Source organism: Aulonocara sp. 'chitande type north' Nkhata Bay, linkage group LG10 (assembly GCF_057382095.1).
Source record: "Aulonocara sp. 'chitande type north' Nkhata Bay isolate Kocher_YH1m ecotype deep benthic linkage group LG10, A_spYH_male_GT1.1, whole genome shotgun sequence".
Taxonomy (NCBI): Eukaryota; Metazoa; Chordata; class Actinopteri; order Cichliformes; family Cichlidae; genus Aulonocara; species Aulonocara sp. 'chitande type north' Nkhata Bay.
Window position 1 is genome coordinate 16,016,676 of NC_141353.1, and position 17,233 is coordinate 16,033,908.

General features: G+C 40.7%; 1 protein-coding gene across 2 annotated transcripts; it reads right to left on the reverse strand.

Moving 5' to 3' along the window:
* Window positions 1-85: 85 nt before the first annotated feature.
* phldb2a (pleckstrin homology-like domain, family B, member 2a) lies at window positions 86-17,233 on the reverse strand. Of its 2 annotated transcripts, none has more exons than XM_086308617.1 (17): window positions 17,100-17,233; window positions 14,567-14,641; window positions 12,774-13,723; window positions 12,308-12,640; window positions 8,527-8,661; window positions 7,764-7,901; window positions 7,396-7,542; window positions 6,499-6,609; window positions 6,330-6,419; window positions 6,103-6,240; window positions 5,321-5,420; window positions 4,171-4,366; window positions 3,978-4,068; window positions 3,745-3,891; window positions 3,405-3,624; window positions 3,181-3,266; window positions 86-3,019 (listed from the first exon to the last, which is right to left on the reverse strand). In XM_086308617.1, the coding sequence occupies exons 2-17, from the start codon at window positions 14,619-14,621 to the stop codon at window positions 2,879-2,881; spliced, it is 3,078 nt and encodes a 1,025-aa protein (XP_086164743.1). In that variant the 5' UTR covers window positions 14,622-14,641; window positions 17,100-17,233; the 3' UTR covers window positions 86-2,878. The 2 variants fall into 2 exon arrangements, with proteins under 2 accessions (XP_086164743.1, XP_086164742.1); XM_086308616.1 differs by having other exon boundaries at window positions 4,171-4,369.

Sequence of the window (17,233 nt, forward strand, 5' to 3'; positions counted from 1 at the left end):
TAATATCACTGCTGATAATTTTATTACCAAACAAAAAGGAGGAATGAGCAACAAAGATCATTTATTAATGTTGCACGGAGACAGAAAATGCAAGAAAAATTTGACTGGTTAATAGCAGATGAAGTTAAAACCCCAGGTTAAGGATGGGAAACTGATCTGAGTCATGGGATGATGTTAAGAGGACTGTTGCGTTACGAAGAGGGAGCAAAGCCTGAATGTTCTTTTGATTTACAAAATGAGGATTGCAGAGGTGACACAAAAAGACCTCTGTTTGATTTTGAAAGCCAGAGGGCGCAGGCCGAGAAGAGAAAAACACGAGGATTGCACCACATCAGGTGTCGATGCAGGCTATCCAGGGCAACACGTCTCCCTGAGAAAGGAACAGTTGCTCCCTAAGGCCCTGAGCCAACACATGTTTGCTTCCTGGCATAACACCTGCACACTGAGATGTAAACACTCAAATAAATGTCTGTAGATTTATAATCACGTCTGTCTGAGGAGGTATTGAGTTGCAGGCTCGCACTGTGCCACAAGGTAATAACGACATTATGCTCTCCATCACTGGAAAACACTGGTGAGATCCTGTGTACGTGAATGCTGCTTTGTGTCAGCATCCATTCACATGATTATCCAGCAGTCTGGATTTCATACTGTAAGTGAGAAAGATAACAGCCGAGAGCACCGCGCAACAACGGTGTGCGTGTGTGTTAGTGGAAAATACTTTTATGCTATGTTGTATGATCTGTCTCCGCAGTGTTTATACAGATTGTTTTGTCTGTTTCCGTGCACACAGTCTCGCTATCTCTGAAGACAGGCCCCCCCGCCCCAATTATTTAACACAAACTACAGCAGCCATAATGCACCGAGGCCAACCTGGCTTTCTGTGGCGTGTCTGTGTTTGTGTGTCTGTTTCTGCCTCTGGAGAGGCTACGTGCCTCTTTAGAACCTAATTTAGCATGCTTCATTCTTTGTTTCCATGCCAACCCCACTAGGTCAACCAATAAAAGGCTGTGGTATTGGAAGGCGGGGTTTCAAACACGAGTGCGTTAATGAGCACATGAACAGCACATAAGACCAGTTATTAGATGCTATAAGGTTTAAAATTGAATTACACTAAGTTATTTAGTGGAATATAATATTTTATATCCTATATAATTATTTTTTTTAGCACCAAAAAAAATTTATGGCACAATTTCTGAACTTTAAGTGACATTCTGGAGGCATTAGCAGTATATCTGCAACAGCTGTGTTGTGTTCCAATATTATCTTCTCATATTTGTTCCTTTATGTATTTATTTACAGGTGCTAATTGCAATACACACGTTTCATTTGTTTGCCTTTTCTAAATCTCCTTTGTATTTGAAAACCATTCACTTTTTTGGTTTCTTATCAGTTTGGTTCACATGCTCATTACTGTGTAAGCTGCATGTACTGTAGCGACACAAGAAATGATATACCTTTAACAATACGACTGATGATCAGAATTATTTATTTATCACACACGTTGAGTATAAAAATCTGTAGCATAGAGTTACTGTTAATAAACAAAATATAAAATATGAAGTGTATTCAAAAATATATATGTATATATGTATATATAAATGCAGTAATTTCGGGGGTTTCAAGGCTTATGTTTCACACAGTGCACAACAGCACAAGGATGAGATGTTTACCTGGCAAACGCCTCTGGTCACAGAGAGACATCAACCAAAAAAGCAACAACTTCACCTGCAACACTGTCAGCTCTGCAGCCTGATCTGCACTCTACAGTGAGCCCTGCAGTCTGTAACCCGACAGCTCGTCACCTGGTGTGACAGTGATCTTTGATTATCAAACACAGCCAGAGAATACGTCAAATATTAAACACATTAAAAAAATCGTTTTGCTTTCTAGATGACAACCTCTGTCATTTGTTTTAGCACGATAAACTAGGCTTTACAAGTAAACAGATTAGATTGAACATGTAGATTATTAAAGCTTTCAATAATTACTCATATATACTAAGTGACTTTGGCCAGAGCAGATTACGTCATTCCAGTCTGAGGGCTCGCTGAGGACCTCTGCTGGTGAAAATGCAGATATGAAAGGTGTGAGGAACGTGGGTGATGCAGCACATACAGCATCACCGCTGCACGACATGGCTTCATTCACGTCAGGCCTGCAGCCACAGCTACAGACAGAGGAATCTAACTGCACTGTGGTCATTTTCTGCCTCTAGGAGTCAAATATTTGCCTAAAACTGCTAATAACTTAAAACAATAAAGTCACAAAGTGCGTACGATAATCCTTCACAAATTTAATTTGCATGTGTGAAGAAAAATGGTTTGTTCGTTTAAATGGAAGTGACCCACACGTAAGCATAAGTGAGCTTACGCTGGCAGCAGCATTCAAAGTGACTGGCTTTAAAATGCAGTATGCTAATAATTGAATATTAGTGACGATATCGAAGTAATACATCAGAGTCGACATTCAGAGGAAAAAAATTTCAGTCTGACTAAAGGCGAGTGCAACCAGACTGCAGGTGGAAGAAAGCAAGAGGTGGCCACAGTTTACAGGAAGCTGTTGGACAGCCATACATCTGTAGTGAAGCAGCATTAGGGTGTACCGCAGTTTAGAAGGGTAGCTGATTAAACAGGAAGAGCGTACTGCGGAAAGAAAAACTGGAAAATGCAACAGCTACAGTTTTAAGTGCTGAAAGAAGTAAACAGCTTGATTATGAAACTATCATGCCACTTCTTTTGATCTACTTATACAAGATTACATTACAAAGTCTGTATTTGAGCAGAAGTTATGCTCAAGCTCATTTGTAGACAACTTCAAGTGTAAACTGAAGCTTATATTTTTTTAGGTAACCTAGCAAACAATAATTGTAGCTCTGTTAGACCATGAAGTGCATGTGTCCTTCAGCACCGGTTACAATAACATCCATCCAGATACGCATGGCTTCAGGGGACGGAGCCACCATGTAGTACACCCGATCGTGGGTCTTCACACTGAAGGTCAGCGAGGGGTTGGGGCTCTTGTGTGTGTAAGTGAATGTCATTTTTGAGAAAAAAGTCAAATAATATAGAGTAAAGGAGAGGGGGAGGAGAAAAAAAGGACAAACAGGTGTCAATACTATACAATGCCATGTGGTAAAATGCCACGGATACACAAACACACGCATGTAAACGGACTCACTTTGTGTGCATTCTTTAAATGGTCATAGTACACCTCCTCTATGGCTTGGAAGTAAATGACGCCTTTCATCTTGGTCTCGTGTTTGTCTGCAGCCGGGAGTATAAACAGAACTGCTGTGTCAAAGTATCCTAGCGTAGCTCAAAGTTAGCAGCCATTGCTGCAGCAACTTTGTCGCACCAAAAAAGCTGCACATCAAAGTAGAGACGTAAAAGAAAGATACTCACCTGCATAGTAAGTGAGTGTCCTGCGATTGTGGTCAAAGACAAACCAGCGCTTCTTCCACGTCTTGATCTTTCCTCCCATTTTGACGAGGAACCCGCGACAGGTTTTGTCAGTGATGGCCAGATGGAAGCAGGCGTCTGGGTTGTGTCCGGCTGCTTCAATGTGGCCGTGAAGATCAAAGTCGTCTTTTCTTACTGGGTGGTATCTTGTCAACAGTCGGGACTGCGATAAAATTAGATGAAAGTAGACATTTTACTCGTCTTTATCTGAAATGTAGTTACATAAAGCTAATGTGAACTACAGATTGGATTTCAACATCTTCTCGTGAGTTTTTATGAATACCTGTGATCTCTGCTTCTCTCTGAGCTTCACCTCTCTCTCCACAAGCTTCTGTCTCCTGCTTGTTTCCTCTTGCAGCCGTTTCTCCAGTTCCTCTCTTCTTCTCCTCTCCTCCTCCAGAGCCTGCCTGCGTATCTCCATCTCCCGCTCCTGCACATGTAAGTAAATTACATTTATAATAAAATGCACACATCCGACATGCAAGGTTACAATTTAGGTTAGATTTGGCTCAGTACTCGATGCTCGAGGAGTCTCAGCTTCTCGGCCTGGGCCTCGCGGAGCAAACGCTCCATCTCTTCAATCTTTGCCATATTGGAGGTACTGGCACTGATAATAAATGGAAAATACAAGCTGTCAGTAACAAATAGACTATCAAAGAAAGAAGAAACTTCCTTTGATGAGTAGCTCATCGTGTTTCCTGTCTCTAACCTTGAGATGTTGTCTGGGGAGCAGGCAGAGAAGCTGGTTTCCAGGCTGTCAGAGCTGTCCACGCTGATGGTGTCTGACGTCTGGCTGTTGTCCGGGTAAGAGAAAGAGTCCAGGAAGACGTTGGGCTCAGAGACCAACCTGTTGCAAAAATCACTCTGTCTTTGCCTGTCTTCATTTACATGTGCGTGGCTGTTGCCTGCTGACAGAAGAAAATATTAAAATAACAAACTGAAAATACCATCAGGACACATGTTTGTTAACAGACAAAATCACATCCAAAGAGCTGCAATGCATTAACTACATGGCCAAACAGGATTAGGTCTTATAAAAACAGAGTACCGGTAATCAGAGTAAAAATAGGCAATTGCACAGGTTACCTGGTGGTAACCTAACAAATGTGGTCTGACTCAGACTGCCTGTAATCATTCTCAGACAGTTTGGCAAAGGCTTGCAAATAATTGCTGTCTAATTTGTAAATGCAGACAGATTGCCAGCACGTTGCAATCAATCTAAGTCAGTCTGTGCTGATGAGTGCAGCTTGTCTGTGACGTATCGTTGCAGTATTGCACTTGGCTCAACTCGTTGTATTCTGGTTATATTCCTATATAAAAGCAAGCTTGCTGAGCTCCTGAGTCCTTTTATAGTTAACCTGTCCCCATCACTACTTGTAGATGAGTTTATGAATTTCTTTTTCAAATCTATGAGGTTCTGGCAGAATGTAGGTAGTAAGTGTAACATATTTACAATTTTTGATGTGCCATAACTGCCAACTCGACCCCATTCAAAGGCAAACTGAGAGCAGACAGACTGCATCTTATGATTATTTTATCACTGTCTTGATGCAAAAAATTGCAAAAATGCTGTAATTTCGGTTTTTTCATTAAAGAGATTTGCATTTGTTTCTTGATTTGAAACAAGCAAAGCTAAAAATCCCAATTTTCTTTCTTGTATAATGTAGCGTTTCTGTTCTGTGTTTTTTTTAACATCAGTTTTAGACTAAATGTATCTTGCTTTGTGCAGTGACACAGATTTTCAAAGGACCACAGCATTTCCTGACCTCACAGTCATACAGCCCCAGGAGCAGAGCCGATCTACTACTACAACTACTACCAAGAGGTTGACACAGATGAGACGGGACAGTGTGACTCACTCTTGGGCAAGCGGCGAAGGTTCACCTCCCGAGGGGAGAAGCAGAAGCCTTGTGGGATGACACTGCCACAGCTTGAGCTTTGGGACAAAGGAAGGTGAGGCTGAGAGGGGAAACAAGAGCACACGTGCTGTTTAGGACTGCATTGTATAGCTGTATATCTCAGATTTCTGTAAAGTTATTTATTTCATATTCTGTATAGTTTTTCATATTTTTATTTCCTGTTCATATCCTGTACATAGCTTGTACTCACTACAGCCTGTACATACCTATAGTTATAGAATATTTACAACATACTTCATACCGTGTACATTATAACATACCATAATAGACCCATTTCTGTAATATACTTACATATCTATATTATTGCTAATATATATTGTAATATACCTATATCACTAAAGCACTGGATGGATGCAAACTGCATTTCGTTGCCCTGTACCTGTGCATGTGCAATGACAATAAAGTTGAATTCTATTCTATTCATTCTTCAACATTTACAGAAATGCAAACTTCATGAGCTGGATGGATGTTGCAACCCAGACTGAAACTGAGAATTCCTGTTTGGGTGGATCATTCTCAAGGGATAAACAAATAACTAGGGCAAAGCATCTGCAGGCCAGAATCTCCATGAGCACAATCATTTTGAAAGTACCACTGCAAATGTTTTAAAAAGTCGACACGCTAAGTGCTCTTTAACATAGCAGACTGAGGGAGCAAGCATTAACTTCCAGTTTGAGCCAACCTTTTCCGTCTGCTCAGATTTTCTGAAAAAACCTAAAGACCTTTGGAGGAAGCGTGCGTCCGAGGGATCTGCCATAAGTGGTGAGCAGCTGCTGGCTCCTTTTATGAGGTTGACTGTCATTTGGATGTGATGAATTTTCCTTGCTGCTTCTCCGTCTTTCCTTCAGAGTGTGCAAGTGCTGCACAGAAATCAGAGCAATGAAAAGGAGAAATAGGATTTTTAATATTAAAAACCTAAAGCTGCACTGTTTGTGCCACTGACTCCTACCTCTTTGAAGGCCACAGGATTGTTAGCGAAGGTCTGCCCCTCAGACAGCTCTGCATACTTTCCTTCCAAAGACACCAATTTCTCTCTCTCCTGCAGACATGAGGCACTCTTTAAGTAAATAAAACCGAAGGCTGTGTTTACAATTGTAACATTCAGAGAATTTTCAAACCTTCTGAAGCATGACGAGCAAATTGTTCTTCTCTCTCTGGAAATTCTCCCGTTCCTGCTGAGCCTGTAAAGTAATCTGAGATGACTGTTTCTTGAGCGTCATGAGTCTTTCCTGTGAGAAATAAGGAGCGCAGCATTAGTACACATTACATATGTCAGCGTTCACAAAGCGCGAGGCAGAACAACGCGGTAAAAATAAAAAGCAATGCAGAGATATTGAGAAAGTAAGGCAGAAAATTCTAATAAAGGCAGTTCAGTTTCTGGGATATACTACACCCTCTTTATAAGCAAATATCTTTACCCAGTTCCTGTGCCCTTTCTGGGTTTTGATACTCAATAAAAAAAAGTGTTCAGTTGGCCTTAAGCATTGCATGCTTACCATTGATGGTTTCCTGCAATTAGTTCATGCTTTGTGCTGCAAATCTCATAATTTTGAAGCTTTATTTTCATGCAAAACCTGCAGTAAGATTAATGACAACAGACCACAGTGTAGTAAATTCAACAAAAATACAGAAAAAAAAGCAAATTTACAATCATCACTAAAAAACATGTTTGCTTTTTACCTTCCATTGTGTAAAAATGCACTTTTTAAAGTCACTATTCATTATGTGTATATAATATCTGTAACAGAGTCCCTCTAGAAAAATTATATAAAATGTTTTTTTTTAAAGAAGCCGTGCTATTTGATAGTGTCCATATTCCTGTGTAGGCCAGACTTAAAAATTGCACACCCTAAAGATCTGAGTTAAGTTTAACATCTTGTTAGGATTAATTCTGCCACAGTGCTCCAGTTATTAAAGTTACTGAAGAAAAATACAGGTTAGGGTGTTACGATGTCGGGTGAGTTATACATGCACCACATGCAGCATGCACACTTCTATAACTTCACATGTTGTACCTTGCGGGTGACAGTAAGGCGCTGACAGTCTGCGATCTCTCGCAGCAGCTCTTGGCCCTGATTCTCTTTTTCCTCGTCCTGCTTAATTTCTCTCTCCAGCTTCTGAAACTCCAAGTCCTCCAAACTTTTTGACTGCTCCTCAGTCTCCTGAGGAGCAACCAGGAAACATAAAAATTCAAACCATGTGAAAGAGTAAAACTTTGGGTAAACTGCCTTAACAGAAATCTATGAATATACAAAGTATAGTTGTTGTTTTTTAGCTCAGTATACTGAAATCCTAATTAGTGGAATACTAGAAAAATACTTCTCAGATTTCATAACAAACCTAACCCTAGGAAATAATTCACTGCATTTCTTGTCATTTTTACCTGTGACTTCTCAGTGTGGTTCATTTTCTCAACATTGTGAATTTTTCCCTTGAGCTGCTCCAGAAGCTCCTTATCCCTCTGCAGCTGGGCCATCTCCGACTCTTGTTCTCCTTCCAGCAGAGCACACTCCACCTCCATCTGCAAGAAGTAGCAACGCAAGGGTGACAATATCCCTTTGGACTCATTTTTGGACTAGTGCACCGAATAGGACATTCGCAGGATTTCAGCATGATGCTCGCTTCATCAGTTTTTAATCTGTGGAGCCTGAGTTAACTTACAACTTTATTATTTCTAATCAGCAATGATTACTCTTCCATTGATACTTTCCAATGAGCTTTTCTTAATAACACCTAGTTTTAAATGTAGAAAAGCCCACAGCAGGGTGTTTTCCATCTCTATCTGTGACCCTGACCATCCAGCAGTTATAAAGTCACCAGTTTTTAATTCTCACTGAGTCTCACAAACACCTAACACTTTTATTTAAGATTCATTTACCTGCTTGTATAGAATTAAAACATGTGTCCTTCCAACTAAAAGTACCCTGCAGTCGACCTCCATGGATATATCCCGTATTGTCATGCTGCTCCATCAACACTCCAGCAATTAAATAGAGTATTATATGTGTATAGAGCAATCAAAAGGAGTATTATATGTGCACATGTCTTCGTCTGAAAGGTTCTTTCATCTCCAGAAAAGCGGATTAGCTAAATATTTTAAAATGAAGAACAAACTATTCGTGTTTGTGCTGCACTGTGCCGTCTACCTCTCGAAGAGACTCCTCCATCTGGTTGTCCAGGTCTTTGATCTTCTGCTCGAGCTCTTCTATGTTATTCAAAACTTGGATTCTTTCTTCCTCTATGTGCGTTACTTCCTGTTTCAGCTGCACGCTCTCCAAAGCCTGTAACGACATCAGGAACGCAGATAAATGCTCGGCTCTCCAGGAGGCTGCGCATTGTGTAAGTACAAATATACAAACAAAGGTCCCCGATCAAATGGAAAAAGAGACTTTATGCAATTACACAAAAAACAACAGCTCTCTTTTTGCTGTGTAAATTATGCTGATATACTTTGCCTCCGTGCAGAATCAGGTTTTATTGAATTAGACGACAGCAGCTGCTGTTTTAACTCATCCAAGCTGGATCAGTGACAGCAGGGATTCTTTTCCGCTGGCCGTAATGGAAATCTCTATCAGTGCACTTCACCACCACTCATGCTAAAGCACTCCCACATACTGCACCATCGACCACCACCCTGCAAACACTCATTCACAGTCATATGTAGGTGTATTCGAGACATCCTGTAATATCAGTAATATCAGGTATTCTTCCCTTAAGGACCTATGTTGATTTTTTTCTCTGGACAGATGCTCATGTGAACAACAGCTCTAGTTTTCCAGATGGGTTGTGAGTGCTCTCTTTTCACTGCACACAAAGCTCTGAGGAATGCAGGAGATGGCAGAGAGGGTATTTGGAGTCTGTAAACCTCTGTCACGACTGACACATAGCAGAAAATAATAGCATCAACTTGGAAACCTAATTTTATAACCGTGTGTTTACATGACAGCTGGATCTGCTACATTACCTGGGTTAATTATAATTAAATTTTTTTGGAACATCTTCCATCCATTTATCCTCAGCAGAAAGTTCAAAACATCTGGAAAAACGCATGGCTCTGCCACACATATACACTAGCATTCTTCCAATCACACAACTGCACAGAGCTGCGCACACACACTCACACACACACATATGCGCATGCTAATGCTCTGTGGGATAAAGTCATTTCCTGTCTCTCCCCCCCAACAATTTGAATGACTGAAACAAAACTAGGACTTCTTCATTAAAACCAGACACAACCCTAGGTTGTTGCTGCTCGAGAGTGGAAAAGAAACTGGCCTAGTGGTCTGGCTGGGAGCCTAAACTCCAGTATTTGATATATTTGATTTCTTTTATATTTGTACCTTAAACATGTTCATCTGGTTATTAGTTTGCAACACATTTATAAAATAGTAGTGAGAGAAAACATCAAAGCTGTGAGAAGATTGTGCGTAACTGTGATTTCTCTGTTTATGTCTGAACAACCCACATAAACATAAACTGAAACTATCAGCACACACTTACAGTAGTTATAATAGAATGCCTAATAGTTGTTATAATTATCCTTCCTTAAAGTTTGGGGGACTGCACACATCATTTTTTAAAGCTCTGACACAATTTTGTCATGCAGTACTGTGCATGTTGGTCTTGATCCACTTACCTATTTCTATATACGTTGCTAGTAAAATGGGAAATAGGTGCAGAAATGTCTGCAAACATATGGCATATAGAAATATAGTACAGACATAAGGCAAAAACAGAGGAAAAGTTCTCCACGCTTCTTGAAGGACATTCAAAGCTCAGAGTTCAGTGTTCAAAGTTGAGAAACCCTGGAGAACTATTCAAAACAGCTCGAGACAACTTTAAATATTACAAGCGAGTCTGGCTCTGTGGAAGCAAAACATAAAGAAATGGGTGGCAGCTCAAAACTTTGACCCACCCCTCATTTCTTTATGTACTCTTTCAACAGAGTTCAAATACAAATATTTGGTCTCTCTAGAAAACTTTAAAACAAGGTTTTAACTGAAGTTTGGAGGAAATGTGGGATGGGAAAACTTGGATTGAAAAAAAAAGCACTCTGATATATAAACGGACAAAGATAAACAAGCAATCAGGAGTCAGATTAACTGCATTCCACAGAAGTGTGTGTTCGCTCCTCAGTCACTGTGAAAGTCATCTAGGAAGTAACCAGGGTAAAGATAAATAGCTTTAGGATCCTTGTCCAAATGTATCACTCATTATTACATCAACAACCTGCAAGAACTTGTTAGTTTATTCTGTTAGTATAAAGTAATAAAATTTTTCTCTTTTCACCAAGTGACAAATTTTTAAAGCAAGTGATCAATTTTGATAACAGGTAAATATAGTGAATGGTAAATGGACTGGTTCTTATATAGCGCTTTTCTACTCTTCAGCACTCAAAGCACTTTACACAACTTGTGCATTCATCCAAGCACATTGTTCTAAGTAACATTCACACTCCGATGGATGCATCGGAGAGCAATTTGGGGTTAATATCTTGCCCAAGGATATTTGGCATGCAGACTAGGGGTAAGCCAGGAATCGAACCACCAACCTTCCGGTCAGTAGATGACCTGCTCTACCGCCTGAGCTACAGCCACCCAGTGTGCTTTAAAATTAAGCCGAAGGGAGATGAGGGAGGGAGAGCTCTCTCACCTTTCATTGTGTGGTTACAGTTACTGAGAAGATGAGCTTTTAAGTTCAAATGTACCAGGGGCATGAACGAGTCTTCCAACTGGTTAAAAAGGCCTTTTGCCAACCAACAGTGCTACTTTAGGTTCTGAAGCTATTTCTAATAAACCTTCAGTAAGCTATAGGCTTAGCAACAAAGTTAGCAAAGAAGTAGCGTTAGCAAGTAACAGATAAACATGTAGTTCAATATAAATATTCACATATTTAGGAGATGAGATGCCAAAAAAGATGCACTTTTAAACTTAAAAATTCAAGAGACCAGAAAAATACCCTAAATTTAGCTCCCTCTATGCTTGATAGATAACTGTTTGCTAACTTGTTAGCTAAAAGCCTTAACTCCAAAGGCTAGTTGTGGAGTAACACCAGGAAGCACGCTTAAAAGTAATGGAGATTCAAAGAAAAAAACTTACCAAATTTACCAAATTACAGCAGTAAATTTGCAAGAAACATCTCCCTGACATTCAAGTCCTAGATTTATGAGAAAAATAAATTACCTTACTGCCAAGGTGGGAAATTAATTTTCCCAAACTGGGATTGCTGTGGGGGGCTACATCAATAAACTTATAAAGAGATCAAATTAATACTTAGCAGAACTGAGTCCAGCTTATTGGTGCGGCAGCCACAAGACTCTCAGTTTCTCATGAGGCCTGATGGGAAAATACAAGTTCCCAGCCCTGCTTCACAACCTCATTAATATTTACCACTGGGAAACAGTGAAATCTGCTTACACTTAGTGTGTAAGTGTAGCAGAAGTAGACAAAAGCTATAACTACACCTGAATCAATATAGTTTTTCAGAATATTCATGCAGCGTCTCATTAAAGTGTGGATATGATGCTGACTGCAAATTAGACTTTGGATGTTCATCCACTGTAGGCAATGTGACATTAACTTTATATCATTGTGGGGTAACCCCCACAGTTTGTATGACTCCATACAACCAAAAAACAAAGGAAGTCTTTTCTTATTTATGTAAATTTCTCCTTAGAAAATTCCAGTAGTTTTTCTCTCAGACTCTTCCGACCTCCTGACTACTAGAAGGACAAAACTGTACCACTGAACTCCATCATACATGTTACAAACTACAAGATACTTCAAGAATAATAATGAAAACTGCACAACAACAAGTAGATTTATTCTTTCTGAATACTTCAGTTGATACCATCATTTTCTAGATTATATTATTTCTTTTTCCTAAACTTGTGCTTATAAAAGAGAACGGGTTCTTTGGACTTACTTTGGCTCTGTGATGCATAGAAGGCGAGGGTGCACTGCTGTTGAGACTGATAGCAGGTGAGTGGGATCTGGCCTCTCTATAGCCGCTCTGCTGACGCTGGCTGGCCTGCTGCTCCTCAGAGAGTTGGAAGTCTCTGGCTTTGGCTCCAAAGCAGCTCTCTTGAGCTGTGCTGCTCGGAGAGTCGGAGAACACTGAGTCATCGTCCGACACCTGCAGCTTCTCCAGCTCCTTATTGATCTTCTGCAGGTCAGAAACAGCTGATCCCGCTGGCTCTCTCGCTACCTGTCCCAACTCAGTGCACAGGTTTAAGATGGTCTCTAGACGCTGGCATTCCTGCAGATAATTGATTGATATTTGGTTAAAATTATTCTAGGAAAATATTGAACTGATTACATTTTCAGACAGGTGTATGAATAAATTGTTAAAGTGAAATAAAAGTGCACAAATTTGGGTAAAAAGAACTCACTAATCTCTGCACTTTCTGCTCCCTGAGTCGCTCATCTCTCTGATGCTGGTGGTAGTCTTTGAGCTCCTCTTTGCCATTCAGAGAGGTGATGCTGCCCACCCGTTGTCCCGGACTCAAACCACTCTTCCCGAAGGACAACCTCCTCTCTCCGATGCCCAGATCTAACCCCGTCCCATCAATCTCTACTCCCATAGAGCTCAGAGAGGCCAGGCTAGCCCTCCTGGGTGTGCTGGGCATGCTGGCTGGTACTGTCACATCTGGAGGCTGCTCCAGAGAGGAGAGACTGCGCCGGTTTCCTGCAGAGACCACTCGGTGGGAACCTACTGAGTGGCGTAACGGCAGTGACAGCGCAGGTGGATCTGCTGCATTGTGAAGCCGTGGCAGAGAACGGCTGTGCATACCCAGGCTGTTGAGGGAGCCCGTGGAGTACTTCCTCTGACGGGAGTCTCCTGAAGCTTTGCCCTGTGAGTAGAGCCTGCGGGTCATTCTGGGGCTGGATGGCATACTGGCTGCTCCGCTTTTGACCCTGGGAGAACGTGGTATGGACTCCCCATAAGGGGAGACCATAGAGCTTCCATTTGAGAGAAGCAAGCTGTCTTGGGATTGGTGGCGAGCCTGGGAGTGACGGAGCAAGCCATTAGAGCTTAGCTGGCGATCACCTTGGCGAGGTGACGGCGGCACGCTGTTGCTGGTCATGTAAGAGATGTTTCTAGCGGCAGAAGGGGGACGATCTGTGTTACTGAGGATCGACAGCGGCCTGGTGGGCTGGGTTCCTACAGATGTACTCAAGTACTTGCGGCTGCACTCTGCTGCCCTCAGACTAGCCTCCAGAGCGCTCTTCCTGCGCTGCAGCGTCTCCATGAGTTCCTGTAGCTCGGCTTTCGAGCGGGAGCCCCTCAGCATCGTGCCAGCCACTGAGCCGCCACTGCTGTGCTCAATCTTCACACAGTCTGCAAAAAAGTGAAAATTGAGAGACCATGAAAGCCAGTCTATTTTTGGCCTACATAAGGCAGTCAAGTTAGTTTAAGTACTTCAATACAATAAACAGCAGCTCAGCTTAAAAGAAGGGCTATCACATATGTGCTGAGTAAGTGGGGGGTAGAGAAACCAGCAAAGAATGTACTCTCATACAGTTCTGAGCCCAATACAAACACTGGCTCAATCAGTGGTTAAGTTTCTTCTAAAAATGGAAGAATGCTGGTGGACCAAGACCAGCCAGAATACATCATAGTCTCGGCAGCAAGAGGACACCCAAAATATCTGTGCCAGGGGGGTGGTTCTTGAGTCATGGGTGACCGGACGTTGAATATACAAAATATTAGGGAGTTTGTTTGAGATGAAAGAATGTTCATAACTCCTGCAAAATGAAATAAATAGTGAAGTGCACTGCTTCTCGTGTGAGCTCTCCCTGCATGAATAGCTGCAGTATGACTGCGCTCTTTAGACTCAAATAAAATTCTCAGCATTTTTTCCAGTAGATCAGTGTCTAAATTATAGTCCAGACGTCTGCTCCACAATGCACATTTACTCAGATATCATTTTAAGTGAAACCCAGAAGCTTTGAGGATGGACTGGAAAGACACGGAGCTGCTCCAGGAAAGCTAACCAAATACTCATAGTCCACTTTATTGTGATTCAGCCGACTCTGTTCTCTCCGTAAAGGTGGAAACATATTCCATTCAAATGGCATGTAATAAATATTAAATGTAATTGTATGATGTCATTTCCTGTTAGTGTCGCTTCTGAATAATGTAATTGTAGTAATCAGTAATATGATACAGTTGTTGTTTTACCTGAGCTGTAGCCCAGTGTGGCGACAGCACTCCTTTGGGGAAGCATGCTCTTCATCACATTGATTTAGCTTTGTCCTGTGCATGAAAGGAGAGGCAATCAATATACATCAATGAAAAACCTAAAAAAATAAAAAACAGGAATTTACTATAAACCAGATTCTTCCTTGTGTTAGATACTTTGCATATTTTTCTATGGCTTTTACTGCTGTTTATTTATCTAAATTGTTTTTGAGTAAGTTTCCAGTTTTGGAGATGTTGGCTATAGAAATGTCTTTTGGTGTTCACATAAGAAATCAGGACCCAGCTACTCAAAAAGCTCAAGAAACTTTACTGTAAACAATATCATGTAAACAATATCAGATTGTTACTATCAGGCTTAAATGAGAGCGAGGTGTCCATCATCCATCGGTCAGTCCTCCTAGAAAATTGGTCAAACTTTAATGATGATTTATTTGTCCTGATATGAGGGTTTGGGTAACCAATGACAACAAAACTTACCACTTTCTTTATGGACTTCTTAAATTACTTAACCTGTGACTTTCCACCGAGCATGAACCGGATGAGCTACTAAATCATGGAGACTTTCTTTTTTTTTTCCTTTCTGCCACCCACATCTATCCATTAAAAGGAAAGCTTGGCTGAATGGCTAATGTGCAACACGACACCTTATCACTCTCAACGTGCTTTCTTCTGCTGAGTAATATGGACGGTGGCTGTATTTTGGTAAAAGAGAAAATAGTTCCTGCTTGCAAAATGTGTGTGAATTTTTTATTTATTTAATTTTTTCCCCCCCTTGGCCTGATAGCAACTGATAACTCCAAAATTAACCAGCTAAAGCAATAACTGAGCTCCACAGGTTGAAATTATTTACATTTTTTAAGGTTGGAGGGACTGTATCTTTAATATTTCACGTAAAAAATACAAATTCCACAGAATAAGTCACCACTCTGCTAACTTATCCTTCAAAATGCCAGAAAATAAGGACGTATAAAAACTTTCCTAAAGACTTGAGTATTAAAACAGGTCTAGAGGAAAGTTTTTATGTCTGGCCCTCTGTCACCAATAAAAACCAAATCTGAAAAGCAGTGCCCTGCGTCTTAATCAGTGTTTCAGCCACAGACTCATGACCAGTCATTCACACACAGTTTGAAGTCCAGACTCACTTCATGCTGAATGCACAAAATCAAAAAAAAAAAAAAAAAAGAAGAAGTAAAAAATTTGATGGATTATAGGTTTTGACATGTCTTTGAAAAAACATTTAATTGGCTAATTAATGAGTAGATTGGATAATTATATAAACATAATCACACAGCCCTCAATCTCATGCTTTTCCAGTGGGGTGGAGTGGGGGATAAAGATGTGCGCTCTCCTCTGAGGAAAAGAAAAAGGAAGGCAAAAATAAAATATCTTAAATAAAAGAAAGAAATCCATCTTCAAATCCCCTCACTCCAGGTCATAACTCACAAAGATCACAGAAAAGTAAGGATGTTATTGGTTCTGGTGATACTATCGAGGGATTTTAAAGAGTCAGACGTTTCCTGTATCCACACGCACAGACACAGAGTGAGACAGAGATGGCTGATCCAAGATTTTCTGCTCCTGCTGTCTGGAGGAAGAGGGAGAGTGAGCCTACAGGAAACAGGGTATCCTTTTACACAGTGACACAATCAATCAGTATGAGTTCATTCTCCAGACCTAAAAGAAAAACTGTCTCGTGTCAAGAGCATGACTGCATTACTCGGGCTGCAGGCCAGCAGGGAGGTGCAGATCATAAACACACAAGGAGATGTAAACAGTTTGAGGAATGACCACTGATAAGCTGGCTTTCATCTAATGTGTGGCAACAAGGAAAGGAATACTTTCACACTGCTTTTTAAGGCCCTAACGTGCTGAAATTGCCGTCGCCTTATGCCTCAGTCATTTTTATTCCCATGCAAGGGAAAAAAGTGAAGGGAAATCCCATGCAGTTAACAATTAGTTTAATTTTCATCTAATTAGAGGGTCTACAAAGAGCCAGAATATAACGTAGAATACGTGTTTTAACATATAGGAAATCTTCAAAGTTTTCTGACCAGCAAACCAAAGCATTAACTTTGAGGTTAAGGTAATATAAAAAGAAGATTTGATTGTATTTTTTATTTTTTGCTATGATAAAAAAAATAATTAAAATGTCCTGATTTCACAGCGCACTGTACCTACAGGGATTGTGGTGAGTAGTCTGGAAACTTGCTGATAACCACTGCTGTTTTTGTCATCTACTTTCTTTGAATAGCGGCAGCATTTTCTGGCAACGTTAAGTTAATAAAGATAAACTTTTTTTTAGCCTACAAGAGTTATTTTTCTTTACACGTTTATTTATTCCAAGCATGTAAAAGCACAGACGCAGACAGATGTACAACAAACAGAAACAACGCGCAACCTTAAGTCTGACACAGCCGCCTGACTTTCCAGGAGCATCACTCTTTGTACCGACCAGCCAGTTTGGCATCTGCTGAAGCGAAATTTGAAGGAAAAGAAAAGAAAAGCGACTGACCTTTGCTTTCTGTCCCCGTTACATACTTATAGGATCTTTTAGTGATGAAGCTGAAGTCCACTCAATCCCTCTCTCTCTCTCTAAAACAGCACACTAAAGTCTTTCCATGACAAAGGACCAGGCTGGAGACCCTC